We start from the raw sequence: 17,763 nt of genomic DNA, 5'->3' as shown, positions 1-17,763 counted from the left end.
TCTCAGGTGCTTTTTTTCCTTAATTTGAATCCTGGCTCTACTACTTACTGGCTAGTGACTTGGGGAGCTATATGAAAACCTCTCTCTGCATCAGTTTCCTCATCTGTAAAATAGGGATTAAAAATAGTACCAACCCCATCAGGTTGTCAGAAAATTGCCTGGCATACAATGACTTCTAAATAATACACAATGAGCTCTATTAGTTATTTTCTCTAGACAGTTATATTCTTAAAACCAGGGTGATTATCAAAAAGGACATTAGATTTATCCATCACTTTGTGTATCTTTTAAAAAAGAACATGTTCATATATTATAAATAAAAATCAATCTTGTAATATGAACATTAAGCAAAAGACAAGCACTGCTCTTTAGTTGTATGTGCATGTGAGCCTAAGATTAGGTTTTATTATAAAAATGTAAGTATAATTTTTTTAATAGTAAACAACTCAAGCCTAGCAAAAATACTATTGCTACTCAGTGAGAAAGCATATTTATATATTTAAAAAGCTAAGTGATTTGTACAAGGACACCTAGACAGAAAAGTAAACTTAGAATGAGGTTTCTGATAATGCAGGTTATTGTTATTCCTCTCTATAAATAGACAGAATATTCAAGCAGACAACGAACAGGGCACAGATGATAACAGAACCCTGACCCCCAGCTTGGCGGCGATCAGCATGGAGAGATCAGGACATGGTCAAAAATTGCAGGCTTCCCCATGTTGTTGTTCTTACTTTCAACTTGGAACCAGACAGAGAAAACCAAACATGCTCCTTCAACCAATCACTTAGGATGTCCAGCTTCTAGTTGGAAAAAGAAAACCATGTTTTTCCTTAACTTCCTAAGTTGATAGTTGGAGCAGAGTCTCTTGCGGAAGCTGTAAGTCCAAGATCAGGGCTGAGCAGATTATGTTGTCTGGTGAGGACTTGGTCTCTGCTGTGAAGATGGCTCTGATAAGTGGAGGAGCACCAGGGCTCTTGTCTTGCACGAACTGGATAAAACGACACGGACACAGGTGGAGTGGATTTAAGGAGCAGTGTGTTTAATAGGCAAGAAAGAAGAGAGAAGAAAGAAGGAAAAAGCTCCCCTGTACAGACAAAGAGGGAGGAGGGCTCCAAAGACAAGAGAGGAGACCCAGGTTTTGCAAAGTTTTATTGGAGCTCAGCCACACCTATTCATTTACATATTGTCTGTGGCTGCTCTTTTCGGCTACAAAGGCAGAGTTGAGTAGTTGTGGCAGAGGCCTTATGGCCTGCAAAGTCTAACATTTACTGTTTGGCCATTTACAGAAAACATTTGCCAACACCTGCTCTAGAAAAAGAAGAGAATGGGCCAGGTGCAGTGGCTGATGCCTGTAATCCCAGCACTTTGGGAGGCTGAGGCAGGGGGGATCACTTGAGGCCAGAGTTTGAGACCAGCCTGGCCAACATGGTGAACCTCTGTCTCTACTATAATAAAAACACACACACAAAAATTAGCCAGGTGTGGTAGCGCACCTGTAATCCCAGCTACTCAGGAGGCTGAGGCACGAGAATTGCTTGAACCTAGGAGGTGGAGGTTGCAGTGAGGTGAGATCGCGCCATTGCACTCCAGTCTGGGTAACAGAATGAGACTCTGTCTCGAAAAAAAGAAAAAGGAAAGGAAAAAGGAAAAGGAAAGAAAAGAAAAGAGAATGGATTTAAAGGTGGGACAATCAGCAGTCTACAGTTTCAAAATTCATCTTGGGGCCGGGCATGGTGGCTCACGCCTGTAATCCCAACACTTTGGGAGGCCAAGGCAGGTGGATCTCTTGAGGCCAGGAGTTCAAGACCAGCCTGGCCAACATGGTGAAACCCTGTCTATTAAAAATACAAAAATTAGCCAAGTGTGGTGGTGCACGCCTGTAATCCCAGCTAATGGGGAGGCTGAGGCAGGAGAATCGCTTCAACCCGGGAGGCAGAGGTTACAATGAGCTGAGATCACAACACTGCACTCCAACCTGGGCAACAGATTGAGACTCTGTCTCAAAAAATAAAAAATTTTAAAAATTCATCTTGGAAATTCTTATGAAGACACATAAACGAAAACGTTTATTGTAGCTTTTTTTTGGCATAACAAGAAGCAAAAAACAACTTATAAAGGACTTAAATTATGGACCATATGTATCGCAGAATACAATGTAGCCTTTTAAAAGAATGTAGATATTTTCTCATTCTTGTTGATTTTCCAATCAATATGTACCAATTAGAAAACATCCAAATATATTAACTTTAAAAAGTAAAATGTATTTTTCTTTGTTTAGTGAAGGGAAAAAAAGTAAAATACAGAACAATATATTTAGGATGCTACCATTTGTCGGGGTGGGGGGGAAACAGAATTTAATATATAATACACACCTATATGTTTACACAGAAAATTCCTGGAAAGAAGGATATAAAATAAACTGAAAAAGAGGTTATTTCTGGGTAGGAACATCAGAAAATTGGAGGACAAAGCAGGAGGGAAGTTTACTTTTCACCAAATACTCTTTTATACATTTTGAATTGGTACAATGTACACGGTACCATCTATTTTTTAATTAATTAAAAATTAAACCAAGAAAAACACACAAAAAGGTTTGCATTTACTACCATTGCTAACCAACTCCTCTTCTGAAAGACAGGATTTTCTTAAAAGCTCCAATAATATCTTCAGTCAGGGATAGCCAGTTCTACTGAGCTGAGAACCATTTTATATTTTCGTATTTGCTTCCCAGCTCCTTGGTGTGTCAGGTTCTCAGAGATACTCTGTTTCTGTCGCTTTCATAGTCAATTTACAAATTCTGCTTTAGGCTGGGCACGGTGGCTCATGCCTGTAATCCCAGCACTTCGGGAGGCCGAGGCAGGTGGATCATGAGGTCAGGAGATAGAGACCATCCTGGCTAACACGGTGAAACTCTGTCTCCACTAAAAATACAAAAAAAAATTAGCCAGGCGTGGTGGCAGGCGCCTATGGTCCCAGCTACTCAGGAGGCTGAGGCAGGAGAATGGTGTGAACCTGGGAGGCGGAGCTTGCAGTGAGCCAAGATCACTCCACTGCACTCCAGCCTGGGCGATAGAGCGAGACTCCGTCTCAAAAAAAAAATTTTTTTGCATTAGTCAGCCAGGTACCATGGTTCACACTTGTAATCCCAGCATTTTGGGAGGCCGAAGTGGGTGGATCACTTGAGGTCAGGAGTTCGAGACCAGCCTGGCCAACATGGTAAAATCCTGTCTCTACTAAAAATACAAAAATTAGCCAGGTGTGGTGGCGCATGCCTGTAATCCCAGAAACTCAGGAAGCGGAGGCAGGAGAGTCATTTAAATCTGGGAGATGGAAGTTGCAGTGAGCCAAGATTGTGCCACTATACTCTAGCCTGGGCAACAGAGCAAGACTGCATCTCAAACAAAAACTAGCAAACAAACAAAATTCTACTTTAGTCCCCTGCTTTTCTTGAAATATCCTCTTTCCAAACAGAAAATCCTCTCACAAATGTTGAATATTAAGAGAAAGAAATCTGACCTCAAAGAAAAATTGTCTTAGTTTGGGTTCAAAAAAAAAAAAAAGAAAAAAGTTTAAATAGAAAAATTAAGCACAGAGACAAACAAATAACAGTTCCTAAGCCTGATAAACAACTCTGAAGAACAATCTTGTAAGAAAACCTATCTTTCAGTTAAAAATGACAGAAACCCAACTCGCACAAGCTGAAGAGAAAAAGGAATCCACTGGTTCACAGAACCAGGAAGTGCAGGCCGGATGCGAGGGCTCACACCTGTAATCTCAGCACTTTTGGAGGCCAAGGTGGGCGGATTGCTTGAGTCCCAGAGTTCAAGACCAGCCTGAGCAACGTGCCAAAACTCCATCTCTACTAAAAATATAAAAATTAGCTGGGCACTGTGGCGCGCCTGTAGTCCCAGCTACTCAGAAGGCTGAGGTGGGAGGATCGCTTGAGCCTGGGAGGCGGAGGTTGCAGTAAGCAGAGATCACACCAGTGCTCTCCAGCCTCGGTGACAGAGCCAGACAGTCTCAAAAACAAAAAAGGTGGGCTTGGCTTCAAGCACAGATCAATCTGATACAGACCAGGCAAGCCCCAAAGTAGGGCTGAGCCCATGAGACTTCTTGGCTTTGCCAAGGAAAGAATTCAAGGGCAAGCTGAAGGTGAAAGAAAACAGCTTTATTGAAGCGGTAGTGTACTGTGACTGCTGCTGCAGAGCAGGTTTACCCTGTAGGCAGAGAGGAGCAGTTCAGGGCAGTCTGGCAGTCACATTTATACCTACCTTTAAATAACATGCAAATTTGGCTGGGTGTGGTGACTCATGCCTGTAATCCCAGCACTTTGGGAGGCCGAGCTGGGCAGATTACCTCAGGTCAGGAGTTTGATACCAGCCTAGTTAGCACGGCAAAACCCTGTCTCTATTAAAAATACAAAAATTAGCTGGGCATGGTGGTACGCGCCTGTAATCCCAGCTACTCGGGAGGCTGAGGCAGGAGAATCGCTTGAACCTGGGAGGCAGAGGTTGCAGTGAGCCGAGATCATGCCACTGCACTCCAGCCTGGGCAACAGAGTGAGACTTTGTCTCAAAATAAATAAGTAAATAAAAATAACATGCAGATTAAAGGGCAGTTTATGCAGAAATTTCTAGGGAAGGAGGCTGGGCGCGTTGGCTCATGCCTGTAATCCCAATACTTCGGGAGGTGAAGGCGGGCAGATCACCGGAGGTCATGAGTTCAAGACCAGCCTGGCCAACGTGGTAAAACCCCGTCTCTACTAAAATACAAAAATTAGCCGGGCGTGGTGGCGCATCCCTGTAATCCCAGCTACTCAGGAGGCTGAGGCACAAGAATCACTTGAACCTGGGAGGCGGAGGTTATAGTGAGCCGAGATCATCCCACTGCACTCCAGCCTGGGTGACAGAGCAAGACTCTGTCTCTAAATAAATAAATAAATGGCTACATTTGTACCCTCCATAGCGTAAGGTGGAGGATTCGCATTAAATGTCAGTTTCTTTTTTTTTTTTTTTTCTGAGATGGAGTCTTGATCTGTCACCCAGGCTGGAGTGCAGCAGCATGATCTCAGCTCACTGCAACTTCCACCTCCCAGGTTCAAGAAATTCTGCCTCAGCCTCCCAAGTAGCTGGGATTACAGGCGTCCGCCACCACACCCAGCTAATTTTTGTATTTTTAGTAGAGACAAGGTTTCACCATTTTGGCCAAGCTGGTCTCAAACTCCTGACCTCATGATCTGTCCGCCTAGGCCTCCCAAAGTACTGAGATGACACGCGTGAGCCACCATGCCCAGCTGATAGTTTCTTAATAAGTAGAAAGCTCATCTGAGAACAAAAGGTCAGATATCCTTGCTATAGGAAGTTGTTCATTTTTAAAGCAGAATCATGAGAACATAAGAGCTGGTACTATATGCCAGTGTAATGCCAAATATCTTTCATTTGGAATGATATGATTAAAGCCAAATGACCAAGATGTCTTCCAGAAGGCACATGTAATAAATATATTTTAAAGCCCTGGTTCTCATTACAATTGAGGCATATTTAGGTATTTCAGATCATCAAGGGTGACACGAAAATCTTTAAAACAAAATTAATGTTAAATCAATTTTATTTAAAGCCATAAATAAATAAGCCAATTAACACTCAAGTCTGAGAGGGCTGCAATCTTTTTAACAATATCATAGTCCAAAAAGACTAATACTTATTGCTGATTCAGCTCACAATATTACCCCTTTCCAGACAACAGCACATTCAAATGTTCAAGAAAACATTTTATGGGCACCTTTTATGGGCATCTGAGATTCACAGAGCAATGGGCCATGGCCCTGCCCTCAAGGAGCTTACAATGTAGCTGGAGAGACACAAAACATCCAGAACAGACATGAGGGGCTGGCTCTACCTCCACACCTCTATCTGAACAAAAACGATTACTGGCTTAAGTCCTCGTGTTTTAACACATGAGCCACAGGAATATCTTAGCAAGTATGCACTTTATCAAGTTTCAATTTGACATGTCAAAACAAAAGTTTTTATGTTGTTCATTTATATTTGTATTCACTCAGATTTCCACTCAATCAAATTAAAAGAGAAAGACATAATTCCAAGCCAACTGTACCATAATGTTTGCTGTCCTCGATGAAAGGATAGCTTGCTTGTTCATGTCCTAGAATTTCTCCGCAGTTCCACATCTTGAGGCCAAGTTCAGCAGTTTTTACTGCCAAACCGATGTGTAAATTCGGATAGTGTGTAGACAGCGCCCCATCCTACCTTGGGATCCATACTGATGAAATCGTTCAGGTTCATTTTGGAATCTAAAAAAATATATGAAAAGAATGCCCACTGAAAACACAATTTTGGTTTAACAGCAATAAAACAATGCAGAAGACGAAAAGTAGGTAAAATTATTCAAATGGATAAGGGCTCAATGTCACTTCTGTGGTTTTCTTGCCTTGAATGTATAACTTCAATCCAATCATGACAAAACACACACACTCAAACTGAGGGAAACAGACTATCAGCAAAGAGGGGACTACACAGAGTCAGAGCTCCAAAGATCAGCAGAGGGGACCCCCTGAGTCTTTGGCTAAGTACTGATCTTCTCTTCTATGGAACGAAACTTCATGAGGCCAGGGAAAGAAGCACCAAGAAGGGGTGGGTCTAATAATCCCTAGAACTTCCACAGGGCTAGAAATAATTCATGTCACCATCAGCCAGAGTGGAGAGAACTCGTAACATGCAGCGTTCAGAAGCATCCTCAGAAGGGTCATGTCAGAGTAGGGGGGCTAAATTAGCCCTCGATGAAAGGCTGCTCTGAGCCAAGCACAGTGGCTCACATCTGTAATCCCAGCACTTTGGGAGGTCGAGGCGGGCAGATCACTTGAGGTCAGAAGTTAAGGGAACAGCCTGGCCAACATGGTGAAACCCCATCTCTACTAAAAATACGAAAATTAGCTGGGTATGGTGGCACACCTCTCTAATCCCAGCTACTCAGGAGGCTGAGACAGGAGAATTGCTTGAACCTTGGAATTGGAGGGTGTAATGAGCCAAGATCATGCCACTTCACTCCAGCCTGGGCAACAAAGCAAGGCTTTATCTCAAAAAAAAAAAAGAAAAAGAAAGAAAGAAACGCTACTCTGAACCTTCACTCAAAAAGATTAAAAGCAGCCAGGCGTGGTGGCTCACACCTATAATCCCAGGACTTTGGGAAGCTGAGACGGGTGGATCACTTGAGGTCAGGAGTTCGAGACCAGCCTGGCCAACGTGGTAAAACCCCATCTCTACTAAAAATACAAAAATTAGCCAGGTGTGGTAGTGGGTGCCTAGAATCTGAGCTACTTGGGAGGCTGAGACAGGAGAATCGCTTGAACCCAGGAGGCAGAGGTTGTAGTGAGCCAAGATTGTGCCACTGCACTCCAGCCAGGCAACAGAGCAAGACTCCGTCTCAAAAAAAAAAAAAAAAAGGAGTTAATCCTGGCCAGCGTGGTGGCTCATGCCTATAATCTCAGTATTTTGGGAGGCCAAGGTAGGAGCTATATACTGAGACCCTATCCTGATTTAAAAAAAAAGAGTCAATTCCATAACTAAATCCATCGTACCCAATAATGCATGTATCTAAAACATGCATTAATTTAAAGTCTGTTTTCTTTTTTTTTTGAGACAGAGTCTCCCTCTGTCACCCAGGCTAGAGTGCAGTGGTGCAATCTTGGCTCATTGTGACCTCCACCTCCCAGATTCAAGCGATTCTCCTGCCTCAGCCTTCTGAGTAGCTAGGATTACAGGCGTGCACCACCACGCCTGGCTAATTTTTGGTTTATATGGGCCGGGCACAGTAGCTCACCCCTGTAATCCCAGCACTTTGGGAGGCCAAGGTGGAAGGATCACCTGAGGCCAGGAGTTCAAGACCAGCCTGGACCACATGGCAAAACCTCATGTCTACTAAAAATATAAAAACTAGCCAGGTGTGGCCAGGCGCGGTGGCTCACACCTGTAATCCCAGCACTTTGGGAGGCCGAGGCAGGCAGATCACGAGGTCAGGAGATCGAGACCATGCTGGCTAACATGGTAAAACCCCATCTCTACTAAAAATACAAAAAAAAAAAATTAGCCGGGCGTGGTGGCGGGCGCCTGTAGTCCCAGCTACTCAGGAGGCTGAGGCAGGAGAATGGCATGAACCCTGGAGGTGGAGCTTGCAGTGAGCCGACATTGCACCACTGCACTCCAGCATGGGTGACAGAGTGAGACTCCATCTCAAAAAAAAAAACTAACCAGGTGTGATGGTGCATGCCTGTAATCCCAACTAATCCAGAGGCTGAGGCATGAAAATTGCTTGAACTCGGGAGATGGAGGTTGCAGTGAGCTGGGATCGTGCCACTGCACTCCAGCCTGGGTGACAGAGTCTCAACCAAAAAAAAAAAGAAAGAAAATTGGGCTGGCAGTGCTCACCTCGGCAGCCCATATAGTAATTGGGCTGGCAAAAGCCCAGCGCAAAACAGCATCTAATGACTAGTAGTCATTAAAACCAAAGGAATTGCCCCAGCCGGACCAGGGCTGACAAGGGGTTCACTAAATGCCGGCTATGCACTAGGTTCTGTCTTAGGTGCTCACGTCTTGAGGGGAAACAGGTAGCTGCTAAAGGCACACTGTAGCCAGACCAGGCCCTGTAGAGCAGGTTGCTGTAGATGCTAAGGCAGACCCCTCAAGCCCTCTCCTTACCAGGAAGCTTCCCCAGTTCTCACACTGAGGCCAGGAAGCAGCTCTGTGTACTGATAAGCAATTCCAATATAAATTTTTTTAAATTATGAGAGCTTTTCATAGAGAGCCTCAAAAATCAGAGTTTGAACCCTCTCTTAGTGTTCAGTCCCCTCAAATATGCCAAATGTATTTTTTACTTTCTTCCTTGTTAAACTATTTTTTTCTTTCTCTTTTTTTTTTTGAGATGGAATCTCACTCTTGTCACTCAGGCTGGAGTGAAGTGGTGCGATCTTGGCTCACTGCAACCTCTGCCTCCCGGTTCAAGCAATTCTCCTGTCTCAGTCACCCAAGGAGCTGGGACTACGGGCACACACCACCATACCCAGCTAACTTTTGTATTTTTAGTAGAGACAGAGTTTCACTACATTGGTCAGGCTAGTCTCGAACTCCTGACCTCAGGTGGTCCACCCACCTCAGCCTCCCAAAATGCTGGGATTACAGGCATGAGCCACCATGCTCAGACCCTTGTTGAAGTACTAACACTACTGCCCTATTTTTCTGACATGCTGCAGAGCTCACAGAGCACTTTCACACAGACTGTATTATCCAGGTGTTGGGATGATCTCACCCCTAAGTGGGAATGTCGTGAATTACTTACAAACGTATATAATGCCTCAAACTCATATGAATGCCAAACAATAGTAATAGGGTGAAGGACCCTTTATTTTCTTAAATGTCAGGAAATTATCAACCGGATTGATGCCTAAAAGCACATAAATGAGACAAGTGGTACAATAAAACCTGCTGGCGCTCACCTCCCTCTAATGCAGATTTTATTATATAGCCAAAGTGACATTTCACACATCATAAGGATGCAATGGGGATTTCTTTCACCATAGCACAAAACCCTACCATGGCAAGGTGCTACTAGTCCCGCTGTTAAATGACACAAGCATGCGAGTCTCCTGATGTTCAGTGTCCCCACAGTAGCTATATCCAATAATCCAGCAGTTTGCAGGTGCCATGGTTCTGATCCTTAACACCCTTCCTCTCCCACGAGTTTTTATGCCTTCCAGTCCTATTCTCTGTGCCTTCATTTCTGAATCTAATACACACACAGAAGTAGTATTTCCTATGACCTCCTTATCATTCATGGAATTTTTTTTTTTTTTGAGATGGAGTCTCGCTCTGTCACCCAGGCTGGAATGCAGTGGCCCTATCTCGGCTCACTGCAAGCTCCGCCTCCTGGGTTCATGCCGTTCTCCTGCCTCAGCCTCCTGTGTAGCTGGGACTACAGGCGCCCGCCACTACGCCTGGCTAATTTTTTGTATTTTTAGTAGAGACAGGGTTTCACCGTGTTAGCCAGGATGGTCTCGATCTCCTGACCTCATGATCCGCCCATCTTGGCCTCCCAAAGTGCTGGGATTCATTCATGGAGTTTTATTCAAAGAATGACCTGACTTTTGTCCTCCATTAAGGAAAAATGCTGATGTGTATGTGATCAATCAGAATCCCCCCTGAGAAGGCATCCTGGCTCACCTCCAGTCTCAATGCAGGGATACGGCGGCGGAGGCTCTCTCCAATTCCCACTGGAGTCTTTCATGTGAGATCGGTCAGAAGCAAAGTTCTTCAAATATGAATCTGCACGGATCACTCTAAATTTCCTGCAGAAAAATCAATATACACTCACATTAGGGAGGTGTCACGTTTGAAATTCTAACTCCATTTTTATATGGACTCATTTCCTATGACATGCACAAAACTACTCATGCATTTCTGTATGGTTAGTAACACAGGCAACTTTACTACATATTAGAGAAGCATAGGAAATAATCAACTAAAACCCGAAACAGAAAGGCGAAGGCACAAAATATATCTGGTTGCCTTGATTTACTCGATTTGTGTATCAAGGGCAACGGGCATGATTTTCTGATGCTGCCCTCACAGCCCTCTCAATAGTGACAGCACGAGGTATCCCCACAAAAACAAAAAGAATATAAGAAAAATCCCCAACCTGCTTGAAGTTAAATGTTTGAGATCTCATCACACAAAATTTTAAAAGAATGACAACCTTTTATATGATAGATAACTTTTAAAGCTTTAAAACATTTTGAATCTCCTGTGTTGCAAATACATCATTCTTAAACATCAACTCAATGATGATGCCAGACGAGATCTTTACAAAACAATTGTCAAAAAAAAAAAGAACCTCTGTGGAATCGTCAAATTCTTATTTCAGAAAATAAGTAAATCCATCCTGAATGTCCTCACCTCCTAAACTGTGGGTGAATGTCATCATCAGACTTAAAGGCATCTTCTACGTAAGTGTCAAAGAGGCAGGGAAATGGCAAGACAGTATCGAGATCATAAATGAAGCTCTGTCCTCCACTTGAAACATGAAGCAAAACAACATGGTAATCCTAGAAGTAAAAGTTGCTGAAGTTAAACCAAGTTACTTCATAATGATGAAATCCCAGTATTCAGACACATACATTATCACTAAAAAGGATATAGGACTGCTACAGCCCTCCTTATAATAGCAAAATACAATAAAGCAAACACAACACCCTGAAAACATGAAAACAGACTAAATGTCCACAGATAGGGAAATGGTTAAATAATGGAAATGTTCATAGTCATTAAATGCACATCCTCTGAAACTGCAATTTTACCTCTAGGAAACTTTTTTTTTTTTTTTGAGATGGAGTCTTACTCTGTCACCCAGGTTGGAGTGCAATGGCACGATCTCAGCTCACTGCAACTTACACCTGCCGGGTTCAAGCAATTCTCTTGTGTCAGCCTCCCAAGTAGCTGGGATTGCAAGCGCACACCACGATGGCCAGCTAATTTTTTGTATTTTTAGTAGAGACAGGGTTTCATCATGCTGGCAAGGCTGGTCTCAAACCCCTGACCTCAGGTGATCCACCCGCCTCAGCCTCCAAAAGTGCTGGGATTACAGGCGTGAGCCACCGCGCCTGGCCCCACCTATTTTTTTTTATTGAGACAGAGTCTTGCTCTATCACCCAGGCTGGAGTGCAGTGGCATGATCTCAGCTCACTGCAACCTCCGCCTCCTGGGTTCAAGCGATTCTCCTACCTCAGCCTCCTGAGTAGCTGGGACTACAGACACCTGCCACCACGCCCAGCTAATTTTTGTATTTTTAGTAGAGATGGTGTTTCACCATGTTGGCCAGGATGGTCTCCAACTTCTGGCCTCAAGTGATCCCCCCCGCCTCAGCCTCCCAAAGTGCTGGAATTACAGGTGTGAGCCACAGTGCTGGCCCCACCTGCTATTTGTTAAAAGCTATCTGTATATAAAGACATACGTGTGCATTCAGAAGTACATTTGCATGCATGTGAATGCAAAGGAAAATGTCTGCAAGGATTTGCTCCAAACTAATAACAAAGGAGGCTTCTGGGGGTCAGCCTGGAGAGGAGAAGGAGGACTTTAATTTCTAGTTTGGAACCACTTTTGCAATTAAAAGAAAAGAAAAATTATTTTTTAAAAAAAGAAGTTAGCCAAGCCTTCACCTGTAGCCACTAAGGGAGAAAGAAAAAGACAGCTTTTCCCACACAGCTCTGTCACGGTGTGGATGTTAATTCTCACCCTCACTCTCAGACTCAAGGTACTGCCCAACACCAGCGATGAGCTGAAAGGGATTTCAGGGAGGTGATCAAGGGACATGAGCAATGTGGTGCTCTGAGTTCTTCCAAAGAAAAACGCTCTCATAGAGAACAGCACTGTGAAATCAAAGCAACCTAGCAACATTAGTAATACCATCTTATATTTCTACAATATCTCAGAGTTTAAAAGGCATTTTCTTTCTCAAATATCATTCTACTTGAGCCCTGTATAAATCCTATGAGGCAAGAACAATACTTAAGACTAGGGATGCTGTGCCTTTAAAAGCCTGAGTGCTGCCTTTGGCTCTAAGTCTATCTTAGCAAAACAGAAAGATTCAAAAATGCCTATTCTCTGGACTTCCCCAGATACATCCTATCCTCCATGACCCCAAACAGTCCACCACTGCCTCCCACTGGGTCTGCTCATGTCATTCCCCTCCATCTGCAGCAACCTTCTCTACCTCTTTCCACCACACAAGCTCCAGCTAAAGGCTTTCTTCCCACCAATCAATTTTTTATCTTCTCCTACCCCCTGCCAGAATCTCTGCCTTACCCAAATTCTGTTTCTCTCTTAACATCTTCTAACTCATATTACAGGTTTGTTGTTGTTGTTGTTTTGAGACAGAGTCTCTCTCATGTCACCCAAGCTGGAGCACAGTGGCATGATCCCGGCTCACTGCAACCTCCACCTCCGGGGTTCGAGCGATTTTCCCACCTCAGCCTCCCGAGTAGCTGGGATTACAGGCGTGCCACCACACCCAGCTAATTTTTGTATTTTTAGTAGAGATGGGGTTTCACCATGTTGACCAGGCTGGTCTCAAACTCCCGGCCTCAAGTGATCTCCCTGTCTCTGCCTCCCAAAGTGCTGGGATTACAGGTGTGAGCCACTGTGCCCAGTCCCATATCAGTTTTTTTGAACCACACACTCTCTATTCTATGTGAAAGACTGTGCTGCTGAACTGCAGATGCAAAGATGAAAAAGATAAGTTCTCACCCTCAACAAGCTCCCAGAGAGGGGAGGGGGGAGAGATGGCATAAGGAGATAAACCTAATGCTAAATGACGAGTTGACGGGTGCAGCGCACCAACATGGCACATGTATACATATGTAACAAACCTGCACATTGTGCACATGTACCCTAAAACTTAAAGTATAATAATAAAATAAAAAAGAAGTTCCCAGAGAAGTGAATGGGAACCAGGTAAACTGCTGCAGGACATTGTGGAGAACAGAGAACATCAGAGGCAGGAGAGCAATGCAGGCAGGAGCAGGTAAACGCCTGGTTCCAATCTCAGCCCCTCCCCTCAGCAGCCTCAGTCTCCTCTTTTATAAAATGGAGATAACTGGAGTATCTAACTCAAGAGTGTCCAACCTTTTAGCTTCCCTGGGCCACATTGGAAGAAGAAGAATTGTCTTGGGCCACACATAAAATACACTAACACTAACAATAGCTGATAAGCTAAAAAAAAAAAAAAAAAAAATCACAAAAAAAATTTCATAATGTTTTAAGAAAGTTTACAAATTCGTGTTGGGCTGCATTTAAAGCTGTCTTGGGCCACATGCAGCCCACAGGCTGCAGGTTAGACAAGCTTGGTCTACCTCATAGTGCTGCTAGAAGCATTAGTGTGTAAATGGTCAACCTTTTAAAAGACAACCAAAGGCTGGGCATGGTGGCTCATGCCTGTAATTCCAGCACTTTGGGAGGCCGAGGTAGGTGGATCATATGAGGTCAGGAGTTCGAGACTAGCCTGGCCAACATGGTGAAACCCAGTCTCTACTAAAAATACAATAATGAGCCGGGTGTGGTGGTGGTGTGCACTTGTAGCCCCAACTAGTCAGGAGGCTGAGGCACGAGAATCACTTGAACCCAGGAGAAGGAGGTTGCACTGAGCTAAGATCATGCCCCTGCACTCCAGCCTAGGCAACAGAGCAAGAATCTGTCTCAAAAACAAATAAATAAAAATAAAAAATTAAAGCCAACCAAGAAAGGAAGAGGACAGGAGCCCAATGGCCAAGGAGAGTTTCACAGAGGAAAGGACCCCATTGCAGAATCTTGCCTGATGGGGACAGCTTTCCAGAAAGAAGGTACAACTTGTGAAAAGGCATAAACAATGACTATTCACAACTCTCTAGTAAGTTCAGGTCCACATTCCTATACATTAGGCAGCTGAGAGACTGCAAAGGAAAAGCATTGGCCCAAAATTGCCTTCATGGCACAGATGAGGAGCCAAAGAATGCAGGCTTGAGCAGCGGCCTCACTCTCTGAGTTGGTTCAGTGTCTGTCCAGCTGCCAGGAAAAAACTGACTGTGCTAGGAACAGGGATGTCACCTACAGATGCCACCATCTGCTCCATGTTATTTGGTCTAAGATAGAAGCACTATAGGCATATTTTCTTTTAACTTTTTGTTTTGAAATTATTATAGGAGGATGGGCGCAGTGGCTCATGCCTGTACTCCCAGCAATTTGGGAGGCTAAGGTGGGCGGATCACTTGAGGTCAGGAGTTCGAGACCAGCCTGGCCAACATGGCGAAACCCCATCTCTACTAAAAATAAAAAAATTAGCCAGGCATGGTAGCACATGCCTGTAATTCCAGGTACTCGGGAGGCTGAGGCGGAGGAATTGCTTAAACCTTGGGGAGCAGAGGTTGCAGTGAGCCAAGATCATACCATTGCACTCCAGCCTAGGTGACAGAGGGAGACTCCATCTCAAAAAAAAAATACATAAATAAAATTTAAAAAAAGAAATTATTATAGGAATGATTTTTTTGAGATGAAGTCTCACTGTATCGCCCAGGATGGAGTGCAGTGGTACGATCTCCGCTCACTGTAACCTCTGCCTCCCAGGTTCAAGCAATTCTCCTGCCTCAGGCACCCGAGTATCTGGGACTACAAGCGCCCGCCACCATGCCTGGCTAATTTTTGTATTGTTAATAGAGACGGGATTTCAGCATGTTGATCAGGCTGGTCTCGAACTCCTGACCTCAGGTGATCTGCCTGCCTCTGCCTCCCAAAGTGCTGGGATTACAGGTGTGAGCCACCACGCCCAACCTGAAATTATTATAGGAATGATTTTAAATGGCTAATGTGGCAGACGTATTTGTGATGTCACAGACTTTTCTCCATTTAGCACAGGAAGGGACTTTGGCAATATGTGGTCTGGCTACACATTAGAATTATCCAGAGACTGTGTTAACAATGTAGTTTTCTGATTTAGTAAATCTAGAAAGGGGTTCAGGATTTAGTGCTCTCGAATTTTTCTCACTACTACTCACTGGTGTCTCTGCTCACTCAGCGAGGCCTACCCATGCCCTACAACAGGACAGCAGCGAGGCAAAGCAAAACCTGCCAGAGGGTGTGGGGAGACTTCTTGCAACAGGATTCCCCACCCTGAGCTGCCCTGAGATGTGTAAGGCTACAGGTCCTTCCCCTCCAAGTTTCCCTAGGATGGGGAGTTAAGACCACGACTCAAAATCAGCTAAGCTGTTCAGCAACAGAGATGATTTCTTGTGCATGGGACCATCTGTAACAGGGGTTAGGTACCACTGCTAACAGTAACTGCCAACACTTCCTGAGTACCAGTAGCAGACACCAGGAAGATGCTTCCTGTGCATTATCTCATTTAAGCCTCACGACCCCACTGACCAGGGGGAGACACTGGAGAGGGTAAATAACCTATCCGGATCCCACAGCGGACCAATGAGAGGCCTGGGACTTAAACCCAATATGCCTGACTCCAGAGCCCGTGCTCCTAACCCCAGAGCTGAGGGGCTTGGGTTTTCATGCAAGAGCAGCTTTCACGCAAGATCACCTGCTGGCAACGGAACTGAGAACGTCAGCTCTGTGAGGCCAGGGGTTTTAATCTGTTTTTAGCCTGGCATATAAAACACACTCAATATATACATGTTAAATAAATGAGTGAAGCCAATCAAATGATATATAATTTTAAATAAATACCCAGAAACTAGTAGTTTGTTACATTTCATCAATGTCGCTTTCCTTTCACTTTGTTTTTGTGTTTATTAGCATAAAAACTCTGTTGGGTTTTTTTTTTTTTTTTTTTTTTTTGAGATGGAGTTTCATCCTTTTTGCCCAGGCTGGAATGCAATGGCGCGACCTTGCCTCACTGCAACCTCTGCCTCCCGGGTTCAAGCAATTCTCCTGCCTCAGCCTCCCGAGTAGCTGGGATTACAAGCACACGCCATCACATCCAGCTAATTTTTGTATTTTAGTAGAGACGGGGTTTTACCATGTTGACCAGGCTGGTCTAGAACTCCTGACCTCAGGTGATCCACCCACCTCGGCCTCCCAAAGTTCTGGGATTATAGGCATGAGCCACCGTGCCCAACCCTGGCCTCCATTCTTTAGGGGAACAGGTTAAAGTGACATGCAGATGTGTACTAAAAAGGACCCAGGTGTGAGACCCAGTTCTGCCACTGACCATGCGACTCTGAGCTACTCACTTTGCTCTGCTGTGTTTATTTCTTCCCTGAAAAATAAAGGGGTGGGAGTAGATCTGTATTTTTCAAATGCCAGTCATGTTCACCTTGGAGTTCATCAAGAACACTAACTCCTGAACCCCTCTATAGATTTACTAAATCAGAAAACTACATTATTTATTTATTTATTTAATGAGACAGGGTCTCTCTCTGTCACCCAAGCTGGAGTGCAGTGGCGCAATCTCAGCTCACTGCAGCCTCCACCTCCCAGGTTCAAGCAATTCTCCTGCCTCAACCTCCCGAGTAGCTGGGAGTACAGGTGCGTGCCACCACGCTCAGTTAAACTTTGTATTTTTTTTTTTAGTAGAGATGGAGTTTTGCCATGTTGGCCAGACTGGCCTCGAATCCCTGGCCTCAAGTGATCCACCTACCTCAGCCTCTCAAAATGCTGGGATTACAGGCATGAGCCACGGCGCCCGGCCTAATATTTGTATTATTATTAGAGATGGGGTTTCGCCATGTTGGCCAGGCTGGTCTTGAACTCCTGGCCTCAAGTGATCCGTCCGCTTTGGCCTCCCAAACTGCTGGGATTATAGGTGTGAGCCACCACGCCCAGCCAAAAACTACATTTTTAACAGTCTCCGGATAATTCTAATGTGTAGCCAAAGTTCCTTCCTGTGCTAAATGGTAAGAGTCTAGATCACAAGTATATCCACCATTTAAAATCATTTCTATAATAATTTCAAAACAAAAAGTTAAAAGAAAATATGGCTACAATGTTTCTACCTTAGACCAAATAACATCTATTCTCAAAAGTTCAACTTATTAATTACTGTAGCCTTTCTCTACTGCTTAGGTCACTTCTGCTTTACCAAAACATACAGAACACTAAGGGGTTACAAGTCATAATGTATCAATACTCTCTGTATTAACTGTCTTACCCAGATCACAGGTCCATCTCCAGGTCTCGCCTGTTGTTTCCAGATAGGTATCTACAAAATACAATACAT

General features: G+C 44.2%; 1 protein-coding gene across 3 annotated transcripts in view; it reads right to left on the bottom strand.

Annotated features, from left to right (window-relative positions):
* Positions 1 to 247: 247 nt before the first annotated feature.
* Positions 248 to 17,763, bottom strand: part of WDYHV1 (WDYHV motif containing 1) — a 30,625-nt gene continuing 13,109 nt past the window's right edge. Inside the window, exons 3-7 of one of the 3 annotated variants that reach the window (XM_030795303.1) lie at positions 17,695 to 17,745; positions 10,965 to 11,113; positions 10,233 to 10,357; positions 6,270 to 6,313; positions 248 to 991 (exon numbers count right to left, since the gene is read on the bottom strand). In XM_030795303.1, coding sequence (XP_030651163.1) covers positions 842 to 991; positions 6,270 to 6,313; positions 10,233 to 10,357; positions 10,965 to 11,113; positions 17,695 to 17,745 — 519 coding nt within the window. In that variant the 3' untranslated portion in view covers positions 248 to 841. Of the gene's footprint in view, positions 992 to 5,592; positions 6,314 to 10,232; positions 10,358 to 10,964; positions 11,114 to 17,694; positions 17,746 to 17,763 lie in introns of those variants that run through there. The other 2 variants (XR_004026228.1, XM_003256178.3) reach the window with 2 other exon arrangements.

Source organism: Nomascus leucogenys, chromosome 16 (genome assembly GCF_006542625.1).
Source record: "Nomascus leucogenys isolate Asia chromosome 16, Asia_NLE_v1, whole genome shotgun sequence".
Taxonomy (NCBI): Eukaryota; Metazoa; Chordata; class Mammalia; order Primates; family Hylobatidae; genus Nomascus; species Nomascus leucogenys.
This window is presented reverse-complemented; position numbering and strand designations above follow the sequence as displayed.